Genomic DNA, 26,832 nt, shown 5'->3' with positions numbered 1-26,832 from the left:
ATGGGGTGGTTGCTCACTGTGGGATGCAGACTCGTCCTGGTTATTGTGTCAGATTTGTTAGTTCACTCCAAGGTGCTTTGGGGGTTTTGCTGGCAAAATTTGTCTCCTGTCCTGACCTCAACGGATCCTTTGCTAACCGCACTGGTGTGATTGAACTTTTGCCATCAGTCTTCAGAATGATCGTACAGCTCCTTGGCAAGTTGTGGGTGTCTTCTGTTTGAATCTAGCAGTCATACAACTACAAGCATGAGACTGGATGGTATGTCTTCTGTAGAGTGTAGCTGTAATCAGGAATATGATCGTACATGTATATAACTCCAAAGTAGCATTTGCTGGCAATGCGTGATGCATTAACACCTGTTGAAATTGCGCTGGGTATTTTTCTTTTTCCCTAGAAACTCATTAGTTTTAACCCGTTGAGGACGAATCCTGAGTGTACTTGGGCAAGTGTCAATGGGAAATGCGTGTAGTAGCAATATCAGCCCGTCCTCAAAGGCTAACATGGACTTTTGTTTGTTGCACATTCACTGTTGATACTAAGACATGAGAGCGTTCATTTGAGTGCACCTGTGGATTATACAAACCTGCCCAAAATCAGTGCCAGGTCTGTACTCAAAATATGCATAGCTAGACTATTGGTTAAAAGATTTTGTTCAATGCATTCTATGTAGGGAAGCATTCTAGACAGAGTCCTCAGAGTGTAGCTATGAGGATTTCATTCTTCATCATACACATTAAAGTGTACCTGTTCTTGAAATGATGTAAATTGACGTCACAAAGATTACACTGAGTACATGCCCAGTGGCATTAGCATTGTAAAACTCCAGTAAACATCATCAATGATGTATAGTCCGACCTCTGTTCTCCGGCCATTTCGGGACTGGCGCCCATCTGGATAAGCAGTTTCACCGAATATGGGAGAAACAATATTTGTGTATTATATGAGTACAAGTAGGCTGCTGACCTAGTGGTAGCCACATAGGTAGTATACAACGCAACAGTGTTGTAATTCTTTCTAGCCTACATAAAATCATACTCGTGAAATTGAAACATTTTACGGTAAAATTCATAACTGTTCCGTTAGGGAATATCATAGGCCTATTGTGTGAGTTTTTTAGGAGGTATATTAATTAATTTTAATTAGAGGGCAGTGATTTGGTTCAGTCGGTAAGAGTGCCTGCCTCTAGATCCGAAAGACCGGGGTTTGATACTGGGGTTTGATTCCAGAGTTGTAACTGAGCAATGTTGTGTGTAGTCATCCCGTCCCCTTTTAATAGTAAAGAGGCAAAAACGCTCTGTCCCTCAGATAGGACATAAAATTGAGGCCCCGTGTGCGGGAGAGTCAAAACTCATGCATGTAAAAGATTCCGCTTCGTTCATTCTTTGCAAGGAGCAATGTGTTTAACCTGATAAAGTGGTCCCACCTCATGTGTAACTGGATATCACAGAAGACCAGCTAGTGCAGCTGAATATAGGCTATCCAGCCATCTTCTCAGATGTAAAATGAAACAAGCAAGCATTTGTGTTTGAAATTCCTTTTTTTTTTTTTTTTGCCTTCACTGCTTTGGATAATAAGAGAAGTCTGAACAAGAGAGCGCCAAGTAATGGAAGTCAGACTGTAGATATGTTGCACAATCGGTGAAATGAACATTATCTTCCATAGAATTATGTCAGTGTTAACCCATTGTTGACAAACTTTAACCCCTGTTGTATCTCGGTAGCTAATGTCAATGAACTTTGAACAATATATATACAGTATCAGTACACAAATCCTGGTGTCATATGATGTGTGTGTGTGTGCATAATGGTTGACGAGTGTAAAATCTGAAAACCTGCATGCAAAAATGTAGGAATTTTAGAGAGTCAAACCCTGTCACCGTCAAGACACATTGGTTGCAGGTTGCAGCCTGATATCTACGTTGTAACCACATCTTTGGCTTTAATATTTCAGTATATTTATGACTGTTTCAGTGGATTTAACATAGATGTTGTATGGGACTGCTAGTTACGGCTGTAATTTGACGGTGATGGTGTCAGTTTAATGATTAGCTGTCAGATGAAGGGAACCCACTGGAGCTTTGGTCTCATATTGGTTTCACTACGACCAATCTGGTTGGTATGTGTGCTGGGATGAAACATGAACTTCATCTGGAAAGTAGATCCCTTGCAGTCTCACACTGCATATCATGGCCTTAGTTCAAGGCACTTTTTGTTTTACCTTGATACAATGTCAGGATTTCATCAGCCAGTAAGTACTTATGTTGTTTAAGAGAAGTAATCACATGTGATACATGGTAGTTAAAATGTACTAATGCTGATTACCTGTAGGTAACAATAGGGTATAAGTAAATACTCTGTGTTTTGCACTAGTGCAGTGGACTGCATGAAAATTTCCACAACGTGAAATATTTCTGGGTCACAGTACAGTGTAGTTTTAACTGGCTACTGGCTACCCTGGTGTATTCGCTTCTCTCGAGTCATGATTCCGTAGAGATTTCATATTTACATACTATCTTTGTTGCATTCACCACACCTCATGTTTTTTAATCTGGCCTTCATCTGTACAGTGGATCAAACGCCAGACAGTAACCAGGTCATCACCGAGATCACCGACAACCTCAAGGCGCTGAGGGTTCAAGGGTCACGGACTCGCATGACACGGAGTGGGACGTCTTCTCACACAGTAAGTTACATCATCGTAACACTCCTCCCCCCCCCCCCTCCCCTTACGGGAGGGTTGATCCCCAAATGTTCAAGATCATCACTAGCCTTTAGGCACCTTATGATTAATAGTGACAACAACTGATTGGAACTACAGTGGACTCCCGTTATGACGAAGTTCTCGGGACCGGCAGTTTTCTTTCGTTATATCAAAATTTTGTTAAAACCAAACAAATAAACAATAAAAATACATAGAGTGGATAATGTTGCTGCCTGAATTTTGACTTTGTTGTAACTGGAATTTCGTTATAACCATGTTCGTTATAACTGGAGTGCACTGTAGTCAAATCCCACCCTCTAGTCTGTACGCATACAAAATATTTTTTTAAAAAGTAAATTCAACATAAACTGAAACCTTTTACACTTGAGAAGCAGGTAATCATGTCACATACTGCAAAACTAGAAATTTTCGTGTGCATGGAGCTTTCAGGAACTTCACTTGGAGCCAAGATTCGTGAAAGTAAAGTGCATATGAAAGTTTTGTACACAATGCGTTGAATGCCAGTTGCAAAAAAATTCATGCCACGAAAAAGGCCGTTGATCAAACAAATTACAAAAGTTTTATGCAACGAATATTTCTGGTTTATACTAAGTCAGAGAATATTCTCCCAGAACATTTGATATCATCTCTTGTTTTTTTCTCTTCTGGACAATACATCTAGACCTAAAAAAAAAATTGATAAATTCCAAAAGAGAACTATATAAAAATTTGGAATGGATTTCTTCTTTAAAAGCAGTTTATATCAAGTTATCTCTGTCATTAGTGGAGGAAAAGAGGGAGGGAGGGATATATCTGCTGCCAGCCATCAGCAGTGAGTAAGCTCAAACTTCACATGCTCTTCACTGTCCTTCTACAGACTTAGACTTTTCCCGTTTCACACATGTGTGACAGGTCGCACACGCGTGTGGGTGTGTGTGTGTGTGTGTGTGTGTGTGTGTGCGTGTTTGGGTCCCTACTGGTCTTACCCAACGTGGGATCTATCGTGGGATTGACGGGGATTAGACATGGATTTGGGAGCTTGATCCGTGGGATATGCCTTATCCCACCGGCATGGCTGTTGCCTGGCCAAATCCGTGAGAGTTTGCAAGAGTTTTGTTTGGGTTGCTGTCAGGACTTGACAAGCCTGAATGGCTGGCTGCTAAACATTCTTGTTTTTTCTATATCAAGATTATGAGTTTGTTATTATGTGAAACTGGAAAAAAAGTTACTCTTCATCAATCAATGAAGGTACAGTAAGAGGTCTTATGCTCTGCTTGACTGCTATGCAAATAATTATTTTCAATCATAAGTGGAAATAAGGGATCAAGCTAATTGTTAATGAAGGTTATTTAAAAATATTACCTTTTACAGCTCAGTGTCTGGAACTAACTAAATAATGAAATATGCATGCCAAAAAATCCTCCAAGCAAAGCTAAAAGGAGTGACGGACATTACGTGTAGACAGATCGGAGTGCCAGTAAGCTTTGTCATTTTTCAGCGTAAGCTGGGTGCTACTGTTAGAGGGAAAATTGGATCAGTAATATCATTTTCCTTTAAATTCTACTTTCTATGCCTGCGTATACTGGTGATAGGATTTTGAAATATGGTTACAACGTAATGTATATTGTGATTCAGAGACAATATAAACAACGAGACTATAAGTCATATTTTGTTTTCAGTCTTCCTATGAACTTTGCAGCCTAGACCCCCTTCCTGTTTATGCCGTTCTTGCCCTTTGTAGAGGTTCGTTAGGAAATGAATGACTAATTAAATCTAATTTGTTTCAAGTCTTGTCCTACAGAGTCCCCCTTCCCCCCTCCCCCCCCCCCCCCCCGATCCTCTCTGTAATAGTTTACCTCTAGCAGTTCTCTTAGGAAAATCTTTCCACAAAATTTGAGCCAGTCCCGTGGTGTTTGATTTCTTTCCACGTACAAGGCACTGTGATTATACACACCTTTCCGAGGTCTGCATGTATTTGCACTCCCATGATAGTGAACCAAGTTAAAAATGACAGAAATCTTGTTCAAATTCATGAATTCTTCCATCAAGATGTTTTGACAAAAACCTTGTTACAACAAAAGTAAAAATTCAGGCCCCAAAATCATAATCTAGATGTCTTTATGTACTTAATTGTTCAGCTATCACGAAATTTCAATATAACGAGGGGGAAAAAAATGCCTGTCCTGAGGATGACATTATTACAGGATATGTATATTGTTTTTTCTATTCATGTAGCCAAAATAAAGGGTTGTATCTTTTCAAACTTGTCGAAGAGTATGGACTGCCTTCAAAGCTAGATGTCTGTGTAGCTTTTCAGTGGTTTGCTTGGTAAATGCATACAGGCATGTTGCATTTGAATCTAGTTTTTAATGGCAAACAGAAAAGCAATCTGCCAATAAATCAGAGATGAACTTAAAGAAGAGGAAATGATAAATTTTACAGAAGCCCCGGAGAGAGGCATGGAGGTTGTTTCCTCTAAAAAAGAAAAAGAAAAAAAAAAAAAGAAGTTAGATGCGAATTCATATGTATTGGCAAGGTTTGTTTCACTCCCTCTAGTGTTGATCTGGATATCAGGAGATGTTGAGGCTACATGAAGAATTCCGGCAGGTTGTTGTCGATGTGTCAATAATGTATCCTTCCAGCTATTACACACAGGCTGGGGTCTTCCCTGCATATCTCTCGCCCCCATTTATCAAGAAGAGTGGGAAGAAGGGCCGTGACATGGTTTGAGGTCTCGTCTATCATGCAGCCAGCGCGGCACCGTTCGGAGCAGCACGTCCCAAACTCAATTACTACGTATTTGCCTGCTATCTGCGCACCGATCCACTTTTTTTACGCGCAATGACATACAAAACCCCTCGCTGCATTTCCTTTCCCCGAGTTTGCACGAGTGCGGAGAGCGGTGGCGCTTCCGACGAGGGTATTTTTAGCGCCCTTTTTTGGCTGCACGAGAAGGGAAGTCATTGTGACCAATCCCCTGCTATGACGCAGCACGTTTTTTTCCTCCTCTAGACATAATTATAGTTCCGTATTAAAGTTCCCCCATCCCCCCTTCCCAACTTCACTGAGTGGCAACCAGACTTGGGCTACTATACAGGACTGAAAGTATCCAACTTTAGAAAGGAGATAGATAAAACTAATTTCATTTTCATTTTTTCGGTTTTGTACGCAGTGATTGAGAGGGAGTTACACTGTGAAGGAAGAGTTCCTTTCAAGCCGAGAGTATGGACAATGTCTGTTACATAATGTGATCACCATAGTTCTAGTTTGAAATACATAACAGTTACAGTAAAATCTAGGCAAGTCCTTGCAGCCACATGAAATACAAGGAAAGCTAAGTCTGTATGATTTTTTTTTTTTTTTATAACTTGTGATTCTTTATCACAGACCATTTACCATACCAACAAATGATGAATAATCCAAAACAGTCTGCCTGTGCTACCATTATTGTTTTTGTTTTATAACTCATTTAAATTCATGCAATCTTACCGTGTGGATTGTCAGAATTACATGTGATCATTCTGTTCTAGTTGAGATGAGTGGAGAATTTGTCTTTTATTAAGGAACACATGGAAATACATCCTTTAATAGTGGCATCCTTTAATAGTGGAACCCCTTAATAGCAGTTACTCTCTAGTTTCAGCCTTATCTTGGCCAACTTTCTAAAAGAGATACCTGAAAGCATTACCCAAAATACCTGCCCAAGGCGATCACTCTGCTGCTAAAATTGCTGAAGGAACAACATTGAAATTCATGAGCTAGGAAGCAATTAATTATGCTAAAATACCTCGTTCCTTATAAACCGTACGATCTGCCTCCGCTCGATCCCACTGGCTAGTCGTTCCCTGTCTCCAGAGTTTTTCCTGTCACCTGAACATGAACTTTGTTTACTGCAAACTTGAAGTCTTCCAACAACATTGTCACAGAACACCAGTCCCGTCGTCAGTTAGTGGTATATATGGCTTGTGGATGGGTAATTTTCTGGCTTTTTCCCTGAGGTTTGGGAACCGCAGAATGATGTCAATCAATGTGGATCCCACTACCCACATTGAAGTCAGAGCATGGCATACTCTGGTCTGGTGGTTGTACTGTTATTGTTGTCATCTTTTGAAGGAAACATTAGTCGCATTCACACGGACAAAGTAGTGGGATAACGGTCGGATCCAAAAACCTAGATTTTTTTTTTTTTGTGCCCATTCAGATGGACAGAAATATCCTTCTAATTGTGGATTGCAGTAGTTTGATGACCAAGACCGCGCATGCCCAAAATCTACCAAAATTGTGACCCGTGCCCTTGTGTTCATGTGCAGTTCACTCATGTATGCTTTGAATGACAGGATAAAAAAATCTTGATTTTTTTGCTCCAGCGTTCACACACTTGCCGCTGTATGAATTATCGAGCTTTTTCTTAAATTTGTGGTAATTTTGAAATGATCGCAAGATGTATTGGGATATGGATTGTGATGCTGATCACGCTGTTAAATGGGATTTTTATGTCCACACAGGCCACACAGGTGTATCCAACTAATTCGCGTTGGTGCATACTTGCCAACTAGTAAGAGTTTATCAGATTCAGTAAGATTTTTTACATTAAAAATAGCAAAATCAGATTTTCTGTCAGAGAAATCAGATTTTAAAAAAATATTTAGATATACCTTTCATGTGTATTTTCTGAAGATTTGACCGAAAGTAAGATTTTTAACTTCACTTTGCATATAAAATCAGATTTTTGCAATCCACGAGTAAGATATTTCATCTTGAAATGTTGGCAGGTATGGTTGGTGTGAATCTCACTATCGGTTTTTGATACGTGGAATTCTGGCAGAAGAACCATTGAAAGTACAAAAATCAAACAAACTCTGCAAGGATTTTAGATTTTTGTTCAAGGTTTTCATCACGAAGTAAATACAACAGAAACTGAGTATTACGTACCTCTGTCATACGTATTGAACTGAAGGTAGTAATATAATGTAATCAACTCCTTTTTCCCTCATAGAAAATGTTTGTTGCGTCTACTGACGATCAAATCTCATTTCTGTAGTTTCAAAATATCAATTAATCATTCCTTTTAGCCATCCATGTTTAAACATAAAATGGGGAAAACAAGCTTTTTAGCATACTCAAAAAGCATTGAATGCATTTTATGTAAATGTTTGCTACAGGGGAAATGATTGAGTGGGTGAGTTTTCAAGATAAATATGCAGACATAATGCAGGGTACTACAAACCCACATGCCTGCTTAGCCAAAGACCCCTACATTCAATTTTTAAACCCAGGTGCCTGCTTGGCCAAGACACCTAAAACTTCCTGTTGTGCAAGTGAATGTAGGTGCATGTCTTTTGAAAGTAAGATACCCTATGCCAGATTAGAATGTCCATTCTTACAAGTTGGAAGTATATTCTGCATAATACCTTGTGATATCATTTTTGAAAAAAAAAAAACAACATTCACACAGAATATAGAGATTTACGTATTATGTACATCAAAGTGTGATAGTAGTGTACTGTCTTATGTTTGAAGATTGCAATATATTTCATATTATATTCATTTCTGTCATCTGCTATGGCCTTTCCATCACCCATTCACCACTGACAGATAAAAAAAAAAAGAAAGGAAAATTGAAAAATGACCTCTGCTGTAAAGGCTGTCCCATGTAGCCTGTAGTATGGGGGGGGGGGGGGGAGACCTCTGTGTGTATGGTAGGGAGTATGACGGAGGTTGGTTGCGTGCATCAAAATCATTCTCACTTCTGCCAACTTTTGATAGGTTTGTCATATCTATTTATCTCAAGTTTGCATCTGGCTATAACGCAGAGGGTGGGTGGGAGGGAGGGGTGGGGTGGAATTCTGGTCATGATGGCGGACCTGTTGTAGACCAGGCACCTGTTGGGAAACTTTCTAGAGTGGAGTCTGTAGTACTGGAGACAACGTTTTTTGTTTGTGGGACTGGGAATTTGCGGAGACTGTCGCTTCAGTGCATTAAAGTAATGGAGTCAGACCTACAATGTACTGTGAGTCAGTAGTGTGAGGGATGGCTTCTCGGAAATGACTTTTGCGTAGTCGTATCATCCGGATTATGGTGAGAAGAAATAAGGTGAAAACTTCAAGTGAACAGGAAGTTGAATGGTGTTTGAGAATGAAGGCGACATAATATTGAGTACCAAGAATAAAAAGTTAACATTGTCTCCATGTCCTGCTTCTATTTTCAAGGCACATACGAATTCAGCAAATTCGGAATGATTGTGCATTCTTTACAGCACAAACCTTTTCTTCTCTGTTGCTGCGTGAACTTTGACCTTTCTCCTGACTTAATGGTAGGACAGACCTACATAATACTGTACCTCATCTGCAAGTCAATATTTTGCTTGACATGTGTATAAATACATCCCTTTTCGCTCTGTGATTGGGTTGCGTGTCCCATCTATTCTTGTCTGTTCATTAAATGCCTCTGCTGTGCAAACCAGGCCTTGGCTGACTAGTCAGTGGCATTTGTGCTTGTTCAGTCATGCAATGCCCAGGGTACTGTTTTCTCACAAAAGAAATGTCTTGATTTGCACAAATTCTGGGCTAGAAAACTGGCTGGTGTCATATAGAACTACATAACTGTACAAATGCAGCCCCCATACTTTTTGTTTTCTTTTTGTCGTGTCAAACATATATGTCAATTTTTCAACAGTGTTGAACTGTGTAATGTAGTGGTTTCTGCCAAGTGACCATGTAGAAACTATGTATTTGTGTGTTTGAGTGTGTGTATGTGTGTGTTTGATCATATGACAATCATTCTGGCATAAGTAACTAGTGTTTTCAAAGAATTCATTCAAATCAGCTTCTGGTTGAAAAGGTGAAAAGGGTACTTTAAATAGAAAATAAAAAAAGATTCTTTTTACTTTAGTTACAATGTACTTTAGTTTGACAGCTGGTTCGGTCACTGCAAAATCACTGTCATCAATTCATCATAAAGGCTGGACACTTGAGTGTTTCCATCAAATTCTTTTATCTAGAGGTTGACTGGGAATGCATGTTTGCTTTCAAAGCAAAGAGTAGGAAATTTAAGGGAAAAAATCCTTTCCTTCTGCTTTATCTGTCAATGCAGGACTCCCATTGGATACATGTTAGTCTTACATCAATGCTCTCTCTCATAATTTTTAGGGTTTCAGATATTTGCCCTGTCTTTTTGTCCACTGCTTGTTACTTGTTATAATCTAAGAAGAATGTGCCTTCATATTCAATGGAATTTTTGTATTCATTTTTTTTTTTCTCCATTCCAGCAAAACGAAATCAGAGTCAAGTTCGAGTACAATGGTGAAAAGAGGTGAGTAAAAAAAAAAAAAAAAAAAAATGATTTTGAATTCCATTTTACGGTATGTATGTTTATTGATAATCAACTAACTTTGAGTCTTTGTCTGTCTGTCTGTCTGTCTGTCTCTTTCTCTGTAATATTGGCATGATTTCCATATTGGTATGTAATTTCTGGTTAAGGCCATTCCTTTTGGCAGTAATATTTCATAATTCTAATTGACAAAATATTTGGGCATATTACTTTATGTCTTGTATGCCCTACTTGTATGATGCTGGACAGGCATGCTAATATATCATGACTGGAATAAACCTTTGTTTGTCACACAAATGATCAATTGTAATCGTAGAGAGGTGAAATTTACCATAATGTTTCCATATCCTTCCATCTAAAATTTGGATGCTTATTTTCTCTGAATTGGGCAAATCAGCTACAGTCATTTATTTTATTTATTTATTTATTTTTTTTTTTAGCCAGAAACTTGTAAACAGCTACCTCGGGTTTTGTGGATGCTTTATATACATGATGAATTCATACATTGTTTTTTTTTTTTTCCACACTGTCCATGTACAATGTGTCACCTCAACTTGAGGGTGATTTGAACTGCTACTTATAGGAACAGGATATTAAAAGTAAGCTGTGAGTGAGAAACATTATATTCAATTTGATATTGAATCATGAAGATGACCTGGACTGACCTTCCTGGAATTCCAAGGCATTATTAAGTCTGTCATGTTCTTCGGGGAATTACACAGGGAAGCTGAGGAAGAGATTTTAAAGGGCAGCCGCAGATTGTAAGGCGATAGCTCTATTTATGGGGAGAATTGCATCAGAAAAACATCTTCATGGGAAATTAATCATGATTGATATATATTTAAAAATAAAAAGACCCAGATATAATAAGGCCTACTATTTACATTTGCTATATTAAAGGCTTTTGCATAATGTTCACCTGAAGTGCAAGCATTACCACATAAGGTTAAGTTTGGGCATGCCTTGTGGATGTCTTTAAAGTGTATGTACCATGGCAATTTCCGCTTTCGCACTATCCCATTTAAAAAAAATATATAATGCTTCGTTCTATACCTCTCTCTCACACCATGAAATATGAAACTAAATACTTCTCGTGCTTTGCTGTGTATATTAGGAACACTGATTAGGATCCTCTCATTTCTCATGTTAGTACAATTTTTGTCTGTACTTTAAAGGTAGGGGATACCTTTTACAGAACTCCCAAAATGCAGCAAAACATTAAATATGAACCTCACGGGACTTGTTTAGGCCACTGCTTAGAAATTTGGAAGTCAACAGTTATCTACAATTTGAATAATGCACAAAACTCAACGACTCAGTAGTTCTGTGTGTCAGCCACACTTAAGCCTTTTTGTTGCAGTCTTCTGTATTTTTTTATCTATAAACACAAATCTAAAAGTATAAGAGCTGATGTAATAACATATAGAGTGTGTGGCAAGAATGTATATAGTATATAGAAATGTTTGTAAGTTTTGACGAACTTTATTCACAAAATATACATGATAGACACACATGCAGTGCATGGGTCTGCAAAGGTAGCCTAGTAATGTACTGGAATTTACGGTGAGCCCCGAAAAGAATTCAATTCAAAATCTAACGGTTAATAAAAATGTACTAAATGTTACCTTTCACTTTCAATACTTTATGGGAGTTTCTAAAATGATACTCTCTTCAACATACCACTGTGTTTATACAACTCTTCATTTAAGGCATGCAAATGGGATTCCCTACCTTTAAACTGCATGTATCATCAGTTATAAAACAAAGGAAGACAGTAATGCCAAACACTTGTTTTGTCATGACTTTTCGGTATAACAATGGACACATGATATCATTTTTTCTAGTCTTGTTCCACCCCTCCTCTCCTCCTCCTAAATGACAAGTCCTAACCCTTAAAGGTACTGTTTACCATTGGGAGCAGTGATTTAAAAAGAATGTTCAAGATATCACATTTAATGCATATATGTATAGGTCAGTTGTATCACAAAACATCCTACCATGTACAAATTTTGCAGTAAAGCCTAAAATGTAAAGGAGATATCACTATTTTTCTTAATAAACCATAGCTGTAGACGGTTTAGTCTAGAAACATTTTAATTATAACTATTGTTCACATTTTGTATATTTAACAATACTTAACATTGATTATACTGATTCAGATTTTAACATTGGTTATTTCTATCCCTGACTCACATTTTAGAACTATTTTGAAGCATTAAAGCTGGGTTTTTGTTTCATCTGCTAATGGTAAATAAGGCCGTTAAATAGCCCCTTCAAGTTATCTGCTGGCCCTGAAGTAGCCCTTTATAAAGCAGTTCTATTGGCCCTAGATTGAGTCTTTCTCAAAGCGTTCTTGCGACACTGAACTAATCCTTTTTACTGGCCTTCTTCAGCTGTTACGTAGTGCCCCATTAAACTAGTCCCTTTGCCTTGAACTAGCACCTCCTAAGAGCAGGTATTCACATTAAATTGGTTTCCTTTTCAAAATTAGGGAAAAAGAATGATATAAAATAATTATGCTCTTACCCGTAAGGTATCTTCTCCAATACCAACAAGATCTTTTTACTAAAAAAAAATAAAAATAGAACACAAGCAAACATAAAAACAAACTGTGAAAGACATTTTCGGTGTAGGGACTGCTACCTCTAAGATGCGTTTTCTAGAATTCTGTCCGGGAGGTGACTGTAGGGACAGCGCACTGTGCAGTCACACGTTTGGAGAGAAACTGCAAATATTCCGAGATACTTTACAGCCCTGCCAAGTTCCTGCGCTGCTCTGTTGTGACAGCAGTAGAGGAGATGCTATCTCTCATTTCTCCTAGATAGGTCACATCCAATTTCCTCCCAATAAATCACAGCCTTGTTAGCGAATTTCCCCGCCATCGCTGCGAGCTCGAATGCAGCGATCTCCAAGAAAGCGGAGAGCCAATTGTCGGCTTTGGCGGAGGAGTGGGTGAGGGCAAATCTGGAAGAGATTCATATCGTTTTCCGTTCTTCATCTACAGCATCATCAACAATGAGTCAAACCTTTTCTCTTTGTTTTCTCGGTTTCCCCCCCCCCCCCCCTCCCTTCTCTATTCCCACACGATTTTGTGTTTTTCGGTGCAAAGGTGTCAAAACCTTTTGCAACCGTTTTTGTTGGATAGTTTGTCGTGTACGCAAATGACTTCAAACTCACACACAGATGTTATGATCAGTCACGCTTTCATGTGGCACGTGGGAATTGACTCCTCTTGCTGTGCCGGTGGTTCATTAACTGCTTAAAAGTCCTTTTTAAGAGTGAGGGACATTTGGAGGGGGGGGGGGGGGACTGCATGAATCCCCTCTCTGACTGCTTACTATTCATGTATTGATATCCTGTAAACGCAGAAATTTTCGTGGTACACTAATTTTTCGTGTATATTTGGCGCTACTTTTGGCTAGCTTAAATTCTAAAACCTGCAAAAATATCTTCACAATCTTACCTCTGCACATTTTGAATGAGTTGACAGTTGCAGAGCACGAATTCAAGAACCAGCGAATATGATTTTGAGCCGCTCAGCGCGAGAAATTATTCGTGCGAAAATGTCAACATTTACAGTATTCTGTACATCCATATTGGGTTAAGAGTGAATGACATTGAGTGAAAGCAGAATTCTGTCATGTGCACAAATTGTGGTCATCGACTGTGCAGCTGCCTTGGTCAGGTGCTAGGTTATCTGTGAAATATATATGCAAATTAGATGGCACTGGCTGAGTTTCTGGCCCGCATCTTGTGGCTATAATTCATACAGATATCCATCATAATATGACAAGATTTTTCTGGATAGTAATAAAAATTGGATGATAGGAACACAGCAGAGAAAAATAAGAAGTTAGATGTGTGTTTTTACATTCAAAGATGACTCTATCATGTATGGTAGAGGTTTGTCTACTTTTCAATTGTATAAAGGAAGTAAACATGGACATTGCAAGCTTTTTACACTGGTTGATGCAAATTTTTGTAAAACAATCTCATTGGTGTCCTGCAGCCAATAAATGTATACTCAAGGTGTAGTGTTGGAGTCCAACAATTTTGTCATACAGCCATAGCTTGTCAGGATATAATTTTCACCACATTTTGTTGATTTATCAATTGAATTCCTTGATACTGAAGTGGTTTTATATCCTCAGAATGGTTTGTATCCTGAGTGTCAGTATTCATGAAGAATGATCATCCAGTGGTTCATGTCCCCAAAGTAGATTTGTCATCAGGCCAAATATGTAATTGCAATGATGAATAATTCAAAGCCATCTTTGATTTTTTTTTCTTTCAGAATGCTGCTCATCCCACGACCACTCAAGTACGATGACCTCGTGCAGAAGGCCAGAACAACTTTCGGTCAACCCTTGGAAATGTTTCTGACAAATCACAACAACGCGTCGTCGGTAAGCCTTTTAGTTTCCTCCGTGTTCTCCATGATGGCACATCCAAGAAAATGTTCCTGACATTAAGATTTTCAATTGTACAAGTTTTGTAATGTGATATTTTGCATAAGGAATTGATATCATCAGTCCCACATATTTGTTTACATGTATATCTCTTGCATGGATTTTCTTGCAATTCATTTCTGTCATCTACATCGTTGATACTGCAGCTGCCCTATCAAAATTGTGTCAGACTTTTGTAGAATTCACCAATTAAAACAAAGTTAGTCAGTTACTCTCATGGATTCCATGTTAAAGGATTTACTGAAGCTTCAGGACAAGGAATGATGCGTGGCCTTGGCCTATCTCAGCCATGGAATGCCATAGCAGACACTGTTATCTGTATAGTGGTTATCAAAGAGTTCTCATGAAATGCCGTGGTAATAGGTTATGTGTTTGACATGAACCTGTGTTACAGTGATCACATGTGGTTCCCCCGAGAGTATATATGTTTTCACACATTTGAATGAGTGATAGATGTTTAAACTGTTTCAGTATGTATGCAATACTAGAGGAGTCAAGGACATGAGGACCTGGATGTGTATCAGTAATCAGCATGAAGAGAGAGCATTAATTTCGTGACCAATATTTTACAGATGCTCTTTTCATCTAGAATGTTCTACATCACCATGATGGCTCATTGTTTCCCTTTCACCTACAGTTATTAATACCAATCAAGGACCAGAAAGACCTAAGTCAGGCCGTGGAGATAACGGATGCCAATCCAAACGCCAAGAGTCTCAGAGTTCACCTCACTCCCGCGTCCATGGTAACGGCAGCGTCGTCAAACAACAATGGGAGCTCCAAAAGAGAACTCTATGATACGGCGGTAAGTTCCAGTATTCAGCCATGTCTCGCTTGATGTCCTTGATATGGTGAGCTTAGTTTGTACGAAATAGGTTTTGAATTTCATGGTAGCAGCAAGTGTTTATCATCATCGGAACTAAATAGGGCAAGAAATACGACCAGAGCACTCAGTTTTTAAAGTAATATGGGATCCTAATGTAAAAACAAGAAAATGTACATTATCAAGATATGTGACCTCAGATCATATTGGCACTTTCTAGAGAAGAATGTAGTCATATCACACTTGAGAGATGAAGTGGTGATAAGAGTGTGCATGAGCATTGTAATTCTTCTGATAACACAGTAGCTTTTATATCTGAACTAATACAGTCTGTAATTCTACCCAAAATTTACAAAATGTTAATTAAAGCATGACATGACTTTCGACCAATCAAATCCTTAATATAAGTCCAATGATTGAGTACAGAGCTTGAATCAAAAGTAAATATTTTATGAACCAAGCCTTGATATCTCAATGTAGACATCGTGATGAAAATTTTGATTTTTAGAAAGACAAAAAGAATGATATGTGAAGGGTTCTGATCAAAGAAAACTTTTTCGCCCTCCCCCCTCCCCCCTGACACACAGATACGAAGCGGAGGCACAAAGCACACGTCGCCAGCCAGGTCTCAATCCGTCCCCCAAGACTCTCAGATAGGGGGGCGGGGTGGCCACAGCCAGGAGGCCTACAAACGCTACTCCACTCAGGAGATGCCCACGCGTGACAACGCGAACCCGTCGCCGCCCCCTGGATACGTGCCGGGGGACGCTGGCATACCCAGTATGCCACGACACCAGTCGTTTGGGGAGGGGGCCTTCATTCCAGAACCACCTGAAGATGTAAGTTGATTGACACGTTAACATGTCATAAGCAAGCTATACTACCATACTGCAGAATTTGCCAGCTAGTACTGATTTTCAGTAATTTCAACTGAAATAGGAGAAGAATACTGAAGGTTACAAGCAAATTACTGATTTTAGAAATCATGGTCTGTGCTCTATTCTATTACACTGTTAATGATTACTGATTTTCACTCAAAAAGATGCAAATCACTGATTTTTAACCATCAAAGTAATGAAAGGCTTTTACAAAAGTTGGCAGCTCTACCATTGGATACAGTCATCTTTGAAAATGATGCTTTGAATTGATCAAAAGTTAGGTCCACTCTGCCATGAAAAGTCCCAAGATTTAATTGCCAGGTTGTGTTTTTGTTACCCCCTCTTATATTGAGGTGATGTTTTTTTGTTTTTTCCAGAACATTTTTAACTGATATTTCGTGGCACATGGAAGTATTAATACAAAAGATTTGTTTGAAGCAGGAGCAAATTGTATTTTCCATTTGGTGTTACTCTACAAATTGAAAGTAATTTAGGAATAACCACAAATATAATATGCTCATCCCAGCAAGATCCTATGAGAAGGTTTGAAATATATGTCTAATGCAACGTGAGTCAACATCTTTTCCCAATTAAAAGAGAAGTCACAAATGTTGGAATATATCAATAATTACGTCATTGCATATATGATGAAAATAGCCTTGAATCCACAATGGTTAAATGGCCAATCTCACACTGATGTGTGACTTTGTTTTTGTTCTTGTTCTTTTGTTTTTCAGAGAATAATGGGCAGCCCAGATGGTAGCCAACAGTCACTAGATAAAATCAGAATGGGTAGCCATTCATTAGGAAGGTATGTATACGCACTAAGTGGGACAGACTTTGTGATGATAAATGAGAAGAGAGGGGAAATTTAGTCTGATTATTATTTTATCATGCTTGGCATTTTATTACAAAGGCAGGGGACAAACTAGAAATTGGAAACTAGTTTTTCAAGGAAAAGGGTGTGCTGTTGATAACTTTTATGTGAGGTTTGAGATGTTGAAGTGAATGCGATTTGCATTGTTTAACTTTCCCGTGCTAGCCCTTCATGTAACCAAAGTATCTACTGCGTGCAGTTGACCGTAACCAATCTGCAGTTTTTAAAATTGATGAGCTTTCGCAGTGTATGGCAAATGTTTTGCTTTTAAATCCGGAGAGAAAGTGAGTTTCACTTTTCTTTTCATGTCGAGTTGCCACATCTTCTCAGTCTCCAGAACAGGATTTTCTACTCGTTCTTTTTCAGCCTCATGCACAGACAGTCACTGTCATAATCGCAGTTCACTTGTCACTTTCCTGAGAATCTCAAACAAACACAAATACCTAATTCCCTCCATCCCTACCCATAGAGCATCTTACCAAGCTGTGAGAGATATTGACATAAAAACACACACAAAGAAACCAAGAGGGTAATGATTTTAGAGAAGACAACATATAGTCCCACATGTAGCTGCTGTCGTCATGAGAATGTAACAGCAGGCTTGAGTACTGTATAGATTTGCTGTAGTTACTGTCTACATTTGTTTCTGGCTATTAAGATACAGCGCCAGAAGCTGTGAATGTCTGTTGTACTGTCATCTGAATAAGTGATATATTCTTTGAAATTCTGTGGTATATCTGCTATTCACATTTCTTAAATCCTGTCTTGCTGTCTTGTATCCAGAGTAGGCTTTAAAAAGTCATATATTCTGGCTGTCAGAGTGCTAAGAATGTACCTTGAAGCTCACTGAAGCAATAGCTGGGAGTAATCGCATCAAGAGTGTGTAATGCCATGTGACTTTGTGAGAGAAGGATTAGCATGGTTTTAAGCTTTGAAGCTGAGAAAACTTACAAATGCTGACCGGGTGTTCAAGGCCCAGCTATCACATCACACAATGCGCGGGATTTAGTCACGTCAGTGTCGACAATCTGACATGGGATTTGAGAATGATTGCATGTAAAGGAGAAAACTGAATGGGATGTGTGATAATGTCAGTCCTTTCACATAACAATCGCGCCATAGAAGGTTGAAGTTATTCAGGACTTATGAGTATAGGCAGGCTTATAGCGTGACAGACATGTGAATGTCATTATGTCACTCTGAACCTGGTAAACATTACATATCATGGAATATATTATTATAGTAGCTGTGGAAATGTACTTGTCCTTTATTTTTATGCCGATTATTCAAACATGAATTTCCCTTGTAAAACAAAGTACCCAGCATAACATGATACTACAAATCTAACAATAGCATTTGCCTGGCCTTTCCTAGAACTTTTCGTTTGTTCAGCAGATCAGCTACATATAGTAAAAGTCAGAGGTGAACTGTAAAAAAAGTAAAAATAAAAAATAAAGAAAAAATGTATGTTTAACTCTGCTTCCATTTCTTACTCCCCACAGCGCCACAGGGAAGATTTTCAAGTCACAAAGCTGTGCTAATCACGAAGACTTAGGTAAGACATTCTGGGTGGCTCTGTCTAGCAATAAATACAGGGTTGAACCACTTCCTCCTAGTAAGATGACCACAGTCCTACACACAAGCTTATTTTCTGTAGGTCTGTTTACACATGAGATTATCATACATACAATATACTTGTTTTTGTCTCTAATGGTTTAACATGTTCTCATATGACATTACGATGTTTCATTCTCACAGATTTTCCAGAAACAGGAACTCAAGTTTGTTCAAATGTAGGCAAACTTATCAGTGTGATTATCATGATTTCAAAAAAAAAAACAAAAAAAAAAAACAGTTTGTTTCTGTTGTTCAGAAGAAAAATTAGTTCCATGACTCCATAGGCGATTGTACATATAAGCCGGCAACTCCATATAAATTCCATATGAATTGTTAGTCAGTTGCAGTCACAAGAATGATTGTTAATTGCTATTTTCTTCTCTTTTTTGTTGTTGAATAGTTTAGAGTAGTATGCAGTGATAATTAGTGATAGTAATTATTGATTGTAACATCTCATACTCATTTTCTCCCAATTCTGTGAGCAGAAAACTCTCAGGTTGGTCGAGGGATGATCAAAGGAGGCACATTCCCGTCGAGACAGAGCGTCAAGTCTTCAAGAATAGACACAGATGATGGTAGGGCATCTTTCATAATGGAAGCAAATCTCCTGGGAAAATGATAGATGAGGATTTTCGGGACTGCATGTAGCACTTTGAGGGTTTTTTGTTTTCACTTGTATGATATTTTATATTCCTTTGACAGTGGTTCATGCATCGTGAGCATCTTTTGCAGGTGACATTGATTGATTGAAGGAAGCATCGCTTCCTTCTCGAAGCAAAAAGAAAGTGAACTAGATAAAGGAAATGATTGAGCCAAATCCCATTATGAATTGGATATAGGTAATCCATAGGCAAAGTCGCTGAGAAAAGTGAATAGTAACTGAGATTACACTGAAAGTGTAAGAGAAACAAATGCTAGGAGTGAGGAGTTCAATGAAAATTTGTTTTGGACTTATGTGAGCAAGCTTTGCAGAGACCTATAGTCAGCTGAACCTTGCCATGAAAAGAATTTTTTGATTAACACCTTTTGAGATGTTTGTGCATAGACGTGGAGGAAAGAATACTAGGTGGAAAGGCTAAACATGTGAGAGACTTCCTTTTTTTTTTTTAGGGGGAGGTCACATTATTTTTTACTGTGACTTTGAATTTAAACTTTCCTTGTCACGTGTTGCTGTAAAGTTACACAGACAGCTCTCTCTCAATGAAAATTAAATCTTTTTCTAATGTCTTATGAACTTGTAGCTTGTCAACAACACACACTAAAAAGACAAAATTGGTTTATGTGAAGGCATTGATAAATCGTTATTTGGTTTCCTTTGCCACAGGTCGAAAGACATTTCCAAGTCGAGCTGCCAAAAGGCCGCCACTGTCGTCGATGCACGATGACCAGGCACCGACGTCGGATTCGTTGTCATCGCTCGGGCGGAGCAGCAGTAGCGGTATAAACAGCCCAGACTATGATACGGACGGCAGCATTCCAAGGAGGTGGACAGAGGGTGACCTGGAGGGTCTATCAGGGTCCTATCACCACACGTTTGCCTTAGACAACACCAGGTGTAAGTACACACCATGGCATCTTAAGACGAGGTGTAGCCCACTCTGTGTAATATGCATGTTTGACATCAATAACACCAGGTGTGGGCCAATCCATATAATGCACACATTAGCATAGACAACACTAAATACAGGCCAGTCTATGTAATACACATGCTTAACCTTAACATCTCTCAGTGTAGGCTGCTCTGTGTAACACACAATTTTTTTCCTGGACAACACCAGGTGTTCAAGGAAAAAAGAAAAGTAAGAATTGGTTATCATCAAGATTAAGAACTACCCAGTTTGAGTTCTTGTGTGACTTATGCACTGTACACTCTCTGAGAAGTTCCAGAAATCAAACTATTCCACCTTAATAACAGAGTGTTTAGCATATGATATCTCCTTCTTGGACAAGATTGAGGCTGAATCTTGCCCCAAAATGAGACTGAATCTTGCCCCAAAATGAGACATTATATTCTAAACACTCGGTCAGTACAGTGATTAAAGTGTAACCAAGTAGAAATGCTGATCAATTTTTTTAATGGATGTAGATAGACAGAAAGAACTACTTTAAAACATGATATGAATAAAGCATGAAATTTTTGTGAATTGCCGCTGGCAATCAGTGCATAAAGTGCAGACAAGAATTTTCGCATGCACTTGGTTTCGTGAATCTTGGGTCTTAAGAATACTTTCAGGGACAAATGCATCATTGATTCTTTTATGCTGTTGAAATGACATGATCTTCAGACAATATGTGCCTATTTTTTTGTTTTTTCTTCTTTTAGCGCCGAGAGCACCAACAAATTGGCAACGGGGCAAGATGCTGGGTCAGGGAGCGTTTGGTGTCGTCTACGTCTGCTATGATGCAGACACGGGACGAGAGTTAGCAGTGAAGCAGGTGCCGACCGAAAACAGCAATACTGATGCGAGAAAAGTAAGGATGATCCAGGAATTCGTATTCCTTCCTTTGTTATCAATATTTCCCCTATGGCTATTAAACTGCAGTCAGACTACAGTGCACTCCCGTTATAACGAAATGCTCGGGACTGGCAGTTTTCTTTCGTTATAACGAAATTTCGTTATAACCGAACAAATACAATACAGTGTATATAACAAAAACAATGAAACAACAAACAAATAACAAGCCCAATTTCATTTCCGATCTAACGGACATTTAGGTGTATCAGAATCTGTGTGTTTTGTAGTAAAGAACCTTCAAAACAATAAAACGAAGTTTATTATTTTGATTTCAGATTATTGTATTACAATAACGCAAGTTCTCCTCGAAAAACGTGGGTGACACACAAAGCGAACACACATAATCAGTTATATGAAGCGTTCACCCATGCAGAGACGCTCTAAATGCTTGTTCCGCTACGAATTTTCGAAAGCGATCTGCATTTCGTTATAACGGAACACATTTCTTTTGTTTTTCTTTGTCAGTGGCGCTCGGGAAAGACTTCGTTATAACGAGAATTTCGCTATAACCGTGTTCGTTATAAGCGGATTTTGCGCCATAGACTTTAATGGCGATAATTTTGGGACCCGAAGTTTTACTCCGTTATAACGAAATTTCGTTATAACCGTCTTCGTTGTAACGGGAGTGCACTGTATTACCTTGTCATGCAGCCTGGCTTTGTGTCTATCATAACTTCTTTATGTGTACAATGCATTATTGTTACATTCACTTCTTTTGTAGCAATCTTCCATCGAGATCATTTTCCTCTTGCAAGGGATGATTTCACACTGTGGAGTAATCTCTCATTCTTGTCCAGAGATATTTCTACATTTCGTTGCTGCTAATCCTGCTGTGTATAACGCAACCTCACTAAATTACATAACTCTCCAGTATTATTTTGAAGAAAAAGTACTTGATACATGTCCCTGAATGACTTAGGTACTGAGCATCAGTCACATATGTATTGCCAATGTAGGGAAGGCCATTCACTTTTTGTTTCACTTTTCACCTTCACTGCATATGTCAGAAGCCAATTAATGTCTTGAAAGTCATCAGCAAATAATGATAGTAATGATAGAGGGTATTTATAACGCCCTTCACCACTCAGTCTGAATGCTCAATGGGCATGAAAAATCTCACAAACGGCATAAAAGAGAGAAGGATATAGAGGAAAGAAAGAAAGAATTCAGAAATTTGATCAGATGTTGTATAATTGTTGCCAATTTTAGGAGGTGCAATCACTGAAGCAAGAGATTGAGCTGTTACGCAACCTGCAGCACCCAAGGATAGTGCAATACTATGGCTGTCTGGAGGAGAATGGCACACTGTCAATCTTCATGGAGTTCATGTCAGGGGTGAGTTCAAAGTTCAAAGTTCACTGCTGTGCTGGCCCTCTTTTCTTATCTCGTCACATAATCACTGGTTGGATCTTCCATGCTTTTTTATGTAAAGAAAAAAAAATGAAGATAGGTGGTTGTTAATATGAGTTTGATTGTTAGTTCTTGCTCACGTTTGCAAGAAAATAGAGAGTCCCCTCCCCCACTTTGTTCTTGTATTACAAATAAGAACGGGGCAATATGATTTTATGTGAGTTTCTATCCTTTTAGTCTTTAATGTCAATGTGATGTTGGTATGTGAAAGTGTGACCTTTTATTAAGATGTCATGATTTTTTGTTCCTTTTTACAAATTTTTCATTATGTATCTATTTTTTTTTCTTTGCAGGGCTCAGTAAAGGATGAACTCAGACTCTACGGGCCTCTGACGGAAATGGTGACGAGAAAGTACACCCGGCAAATTCTTGAAGGCACTGCATACTTACATGACCATCACATAGTACACAGAGACATCAAAGGTACGTGCCAACTTCACGAGTTGTCTACTTTTAGTGATCATGAGGGGAACATTTGAAATATGCTGCAGGAGCTTCCAGCAAGGGCAATATGTTTGTTATGTTCACCAGATTGAGCAGTTTGGTCATTATCATGATCACCATTTATGTGCTTAATTTGAATGAGTTAAGTATCCTTTGGTACATTAGATTGGAATGAGATAGGGATGAAATAATGCCGCTCTGTGCTATCATGCCCAAATGGCAAGTACAACAGTTCTTTTGGAGTTATTCATTGTAGCCATTAAAATTACATAAATTTTAATTTATACAAACTGCAATTATGCATGATGATAGAGGAGGCATTGTAAGTAGTGTGTTTTCATCTCCTGTCAAATCATCTTTTTTACTGCTGTGCTTATTGAATTTTGCTCTGTCTTGTCAGACTAAGTTTCAACTAGTCCGGAATTGTCCTGAAGATTAGAGTAGGTGTGTCTTTAAGATCTGTAGCATAAATTCTTTGAAAGGAAGAGTTTGCATTCATCCTGGTTCTCTTGCTTCCACAGGAGCCAACGTGTTGAGGGCGGCGGGCAACGTGAAGCTGGCCGACTTCGGGGCGTCGACAAGACTCCAGACGATCCACAACCACATCACCGGCATGAAGACGGTGACGGGGACGCCCTATTGGATGAGTCCCGAGATTATCAACGGGGACGGCTACGGGAGGAAAGCCGACGTATGGTAGGTGGTGCTGAGGTCACAAGCGATGAATGAGTTGCAGTGTGCTCCTGCTTTGACAAACACGGTCACAAAGAAATTAATTAAGAATGAATGAAAAATTCAGGTTGCAACATCATTTTCTTTGTATGTGTATACTGTACGAGCTGAAATTTTCACGTACAGATATTTTTGCGAATTGCTACTAGGAGAACATTTTCATGTGTTGTTAATTTCGCGGTTGCGAGGTCTACCTGTGCTTATCTGTTCACACGTTTTTTTCGCGTGTTGTTATTTTCGCGGTTCAAAGGCGATTCGCGAAATTCGCGAAAATAAAACCACCGCGAAAATTTCAGCTCGTACAGTATACTCCATGTGTGCGAGTGTAACAAAATGTTGATATAATGAAAGGAAACTTCTGGTACGGAGGACTTTGCTGTAGTTGGAGTTGCCTGTATAGTGATATATGACAGGATCTAGTGAATTTTTCAGTATTTAGAGACTACTTTGTTGATGACACTATTTCAACAACTGAAATATAGAAGAAATCATTACTGAGGAGGTCCAGAGCAAAAAAAAAAAAACAGTATGTGGTAATTGACAGAAAATCTCCTACATGGGCTTTGGTGATTGATAGGATGACCGGATCAGTAATAGTGATGACAATGACAATGATGATTGTGATTGGAACATTATGACGCCAAATAGAAAGTGGTGAAAATGTGATGAAATAAATCACATTGGACAGATCTCTACAACAGTTCCTGTGTTTTTAATTTGTCCAGTACAGTGCATATTTGATGACAGCAATGTCTTGTGTATGTAACTATCACCCTATGTATTCATTTCATTACTGTGATTGCACTTAAATGTTGCAGAATTCCTTGTTTGATGTGCAGAAATCCAGTTTTTTGTGTCCTCTGATACTGATGCTTAATGAGATGTTATCCAGAATGTGTACTGAGAGTGATCATTTCGACAGTTTTTCTGTCAGGAAGAAACCTTAAACAAACAAACCTTATTAACACTGGCTTATAGAGTTTACAAGAACAACAGCTCAGAGAGAGCCGAGGACATGATGTAAAGGGACACATTGGTATACCTTATGTCCCCAAAAAAATTACAACAGTACCCTCTGCAATGATAACTTTAAAAATAGTGAATCAATCCAAATGCAATTTCAGGGTTTGAAATGATAACTCAGTGCCCACATCTTACAGAAAACCCCATTCGATTTGGTTCGGTGGTCAAAGAGAAATGAGGAATTTTGTAGAGCATGTCGGGAATCTCTTCTATCCAAGTTCTGTCTATTGTGTTCACACATCAATATGCAGTTCCAAGAGCATCCAAGTGCTAAACTTGGAAGAATCAGACTCATGACATGCTTTACAACAATCCACGTTTCTCTTTGACCGCTTAACCAACTTGAATGGGGTTTTCTGCAAAATAGAGTTAAGATGTTATGTTTTAAGACCCTGAAGTAGCATTTAGATGGTTTAATCACATTGGGTATTATCAATATGAAAATCTGATTATATTTTTTTTTTTGGGACATATTGTACAGGGCTGCATCTTTCTCACTCCTCTTTCTTTGATCTCTTTGTTAATGTCTCATCAAGCAAAGCAAATCTATTCAAATTCATGAAATTCTTCCGTCGAGATGTTTTCATTGAAACTGATTGACAAATTGCCCTACATCGACGTAAATAAGCACTGGATTGATCAGTGTTTTAGTAGTAGCCATGATAAAAAATCATGGGCGTACATACTCGAGCAGGATTCGAACCTACGACCTCCTGATCACCGGACAGGCGTCATCTCCACTAGACCACCAAGCTTTCGCCCGACAGCAAGTGTTGGTTCTAATCCTTATAGCATGCAGCGGGTACTGCTTTGTTATTCAAATTCATGAATAATGATCATGATCAGGAGGTCGTAGGTTCGAATCCTGCTCGAGTATGTACGCCCATGATTTTTTATCATGGCTACTACTAAAACACTGATCAATCCAGTGCTTATTTACGTCGATGTAGGGCAATTTGTCAATCAGTTTCAAAGCAAATCTATGTTTCATCTACAGTGCTACCAGTATACATAGATAAAACACTTCTTGCTGCAGCTTTATACACGTCATGGAAATTATACTCAAGTGTGTTTCAGAGAACCATTTTTACGGCATCAGCCACATATCACGTTATTGTTGCTGAAAGTTGATGTTTACTGTTTCTCAACCCCAGGAGCATTGGCTGTACTGTGGTTGAAATGCTGACCACCAAGCCACCATGGGCAGACTACGAGGCCATGGCAGCCATCTTCAAGATCGCCACCCAGGAGACGGACCCCGTACTTCCACCAAACGTCTCCGATGCCGCCCACAACTTTCTCAAGCTCTGCTTCAGTAAAAAGATACCGGAGCGGCCGGCAGCGGCCGAACTCTTACGGCATGATTTTGTAAGGACTGCTCCCATGGATTAGCAGGGTCGGGAGTTGACACAACTCCCGGACCGTGGACTTCATTTTTTTTGAAGCATTTCCAAATACTTACAACAAAGATGGCATGGATCTTGGTGTGTGGCAGTTGAAGTCCACCGAAAAACAGCTGGGAAAAACCCTGTTTTTGTGTGTGTGTGTGTTTATGTTCCAAGAACGCTTCGTGTCCAAGTGGAAAGTGCGACGACTGGAGTGATGAGCTCCACTCATTCAGCGGAGGGACTGGTAGTGGACTGCAAGCTCTGTGTCACCCAAGGCCAACCATTCCACTCTATGGTACTAGAAAAGACTTGTTAGCCATAGGCTGCACCAAACACACGCAGATGGCTGCCACTGTGCAGATGTGCGTATGTGTGTGTGTGTAAATTGTGACGACTTTGTCCAGCATTGGCGAGAAACATCCATAAATTCATCGATAATCAACTCAAGCAAATGAGCAGGCAAATGGAGGAGTTATTTTCCTGCATTGGCTTTTCTAGTTTCAACACCACTATTTCAGCACCTATGTTGTTATGTAATATTTAAGTATCTCTAATTTATACCAATTTCAACTACAGTAGGGTGCATGTATTGTGTTGTGTAATCATTGAATTTTGTAACTACTTC

At 39.0% G+C, this 26,832-nt stretch overlaps 1 protein-coding gene across 1 annotated transcript; it reads left to right on the top strand.

The window, feature by feature from the left end:
* Nucleotides 1–26,832, top strand: LOC140245060 (mitogen-activated protein kinase kinase kinase 2-like). Its single transcript, XM_072324657.1, has 15 exons — nt 1–259; nt 2,568–2,683; nt 9,969–10,012; nt 14,325–14,436; nt 15,137–15,304; nt 15,910–16,161; nt 16,938–17,011; nt 18,580–18,632; nt 19,180–19,269; nt 20,019–20,249; nt 21,018–21,166; nt 22,420–22,545; nt 22,914–23,043; nt 23,586–23,760; nt 25,974–26,832. Exons 1-15 carry the CDS (start codon nt 247–249, stop codon nt 26,209–26,211), a joined length of 1,971 nt encoding a protein of 656 aa, XP_072180758.1. The 5' UTR covers nt 1–246; the 3' UTR covers nt 26,212–26,832.

Source organism: Diadema setosum, chromosome 22 (genome assembly GCF_964275005.1).
Source record: "Diadema setosum chromosome 22, eeDiaSeto1, whole genome shotgun sequence".
Classification (NCBI taxonomy): domain Eukaryota; kingdom Metazoa; phylum Echinodermata; class Echinoidea; order Diadematoida; family Diadematidae; genus Diadema; species Diadema setosum.
Note: the sequence above shows the minus strand (reverse complement) of the source record. Positions and strands in the feature narration are given on the sequence as shown.

Bases quoted from the DNA above. Each gene is read 5' to 3' on its own strand.
- LOC140245060 (XM_072324657.1), top strand. The intron at 17,012-18,579 runs GTATGTATACGC...TACTCCCCACAG, and splicing joins GGTAGCCATTCATTAGGAAG to CGCCACAGGGAAGATTTTCA. The intron at 19,270-20,018 runs GTAGGGCATCTT...CCTTTGCCACAG, and splicing joins AAGAATAGACACAGATGATG to GTCGAAAGACATTTCCAAGT.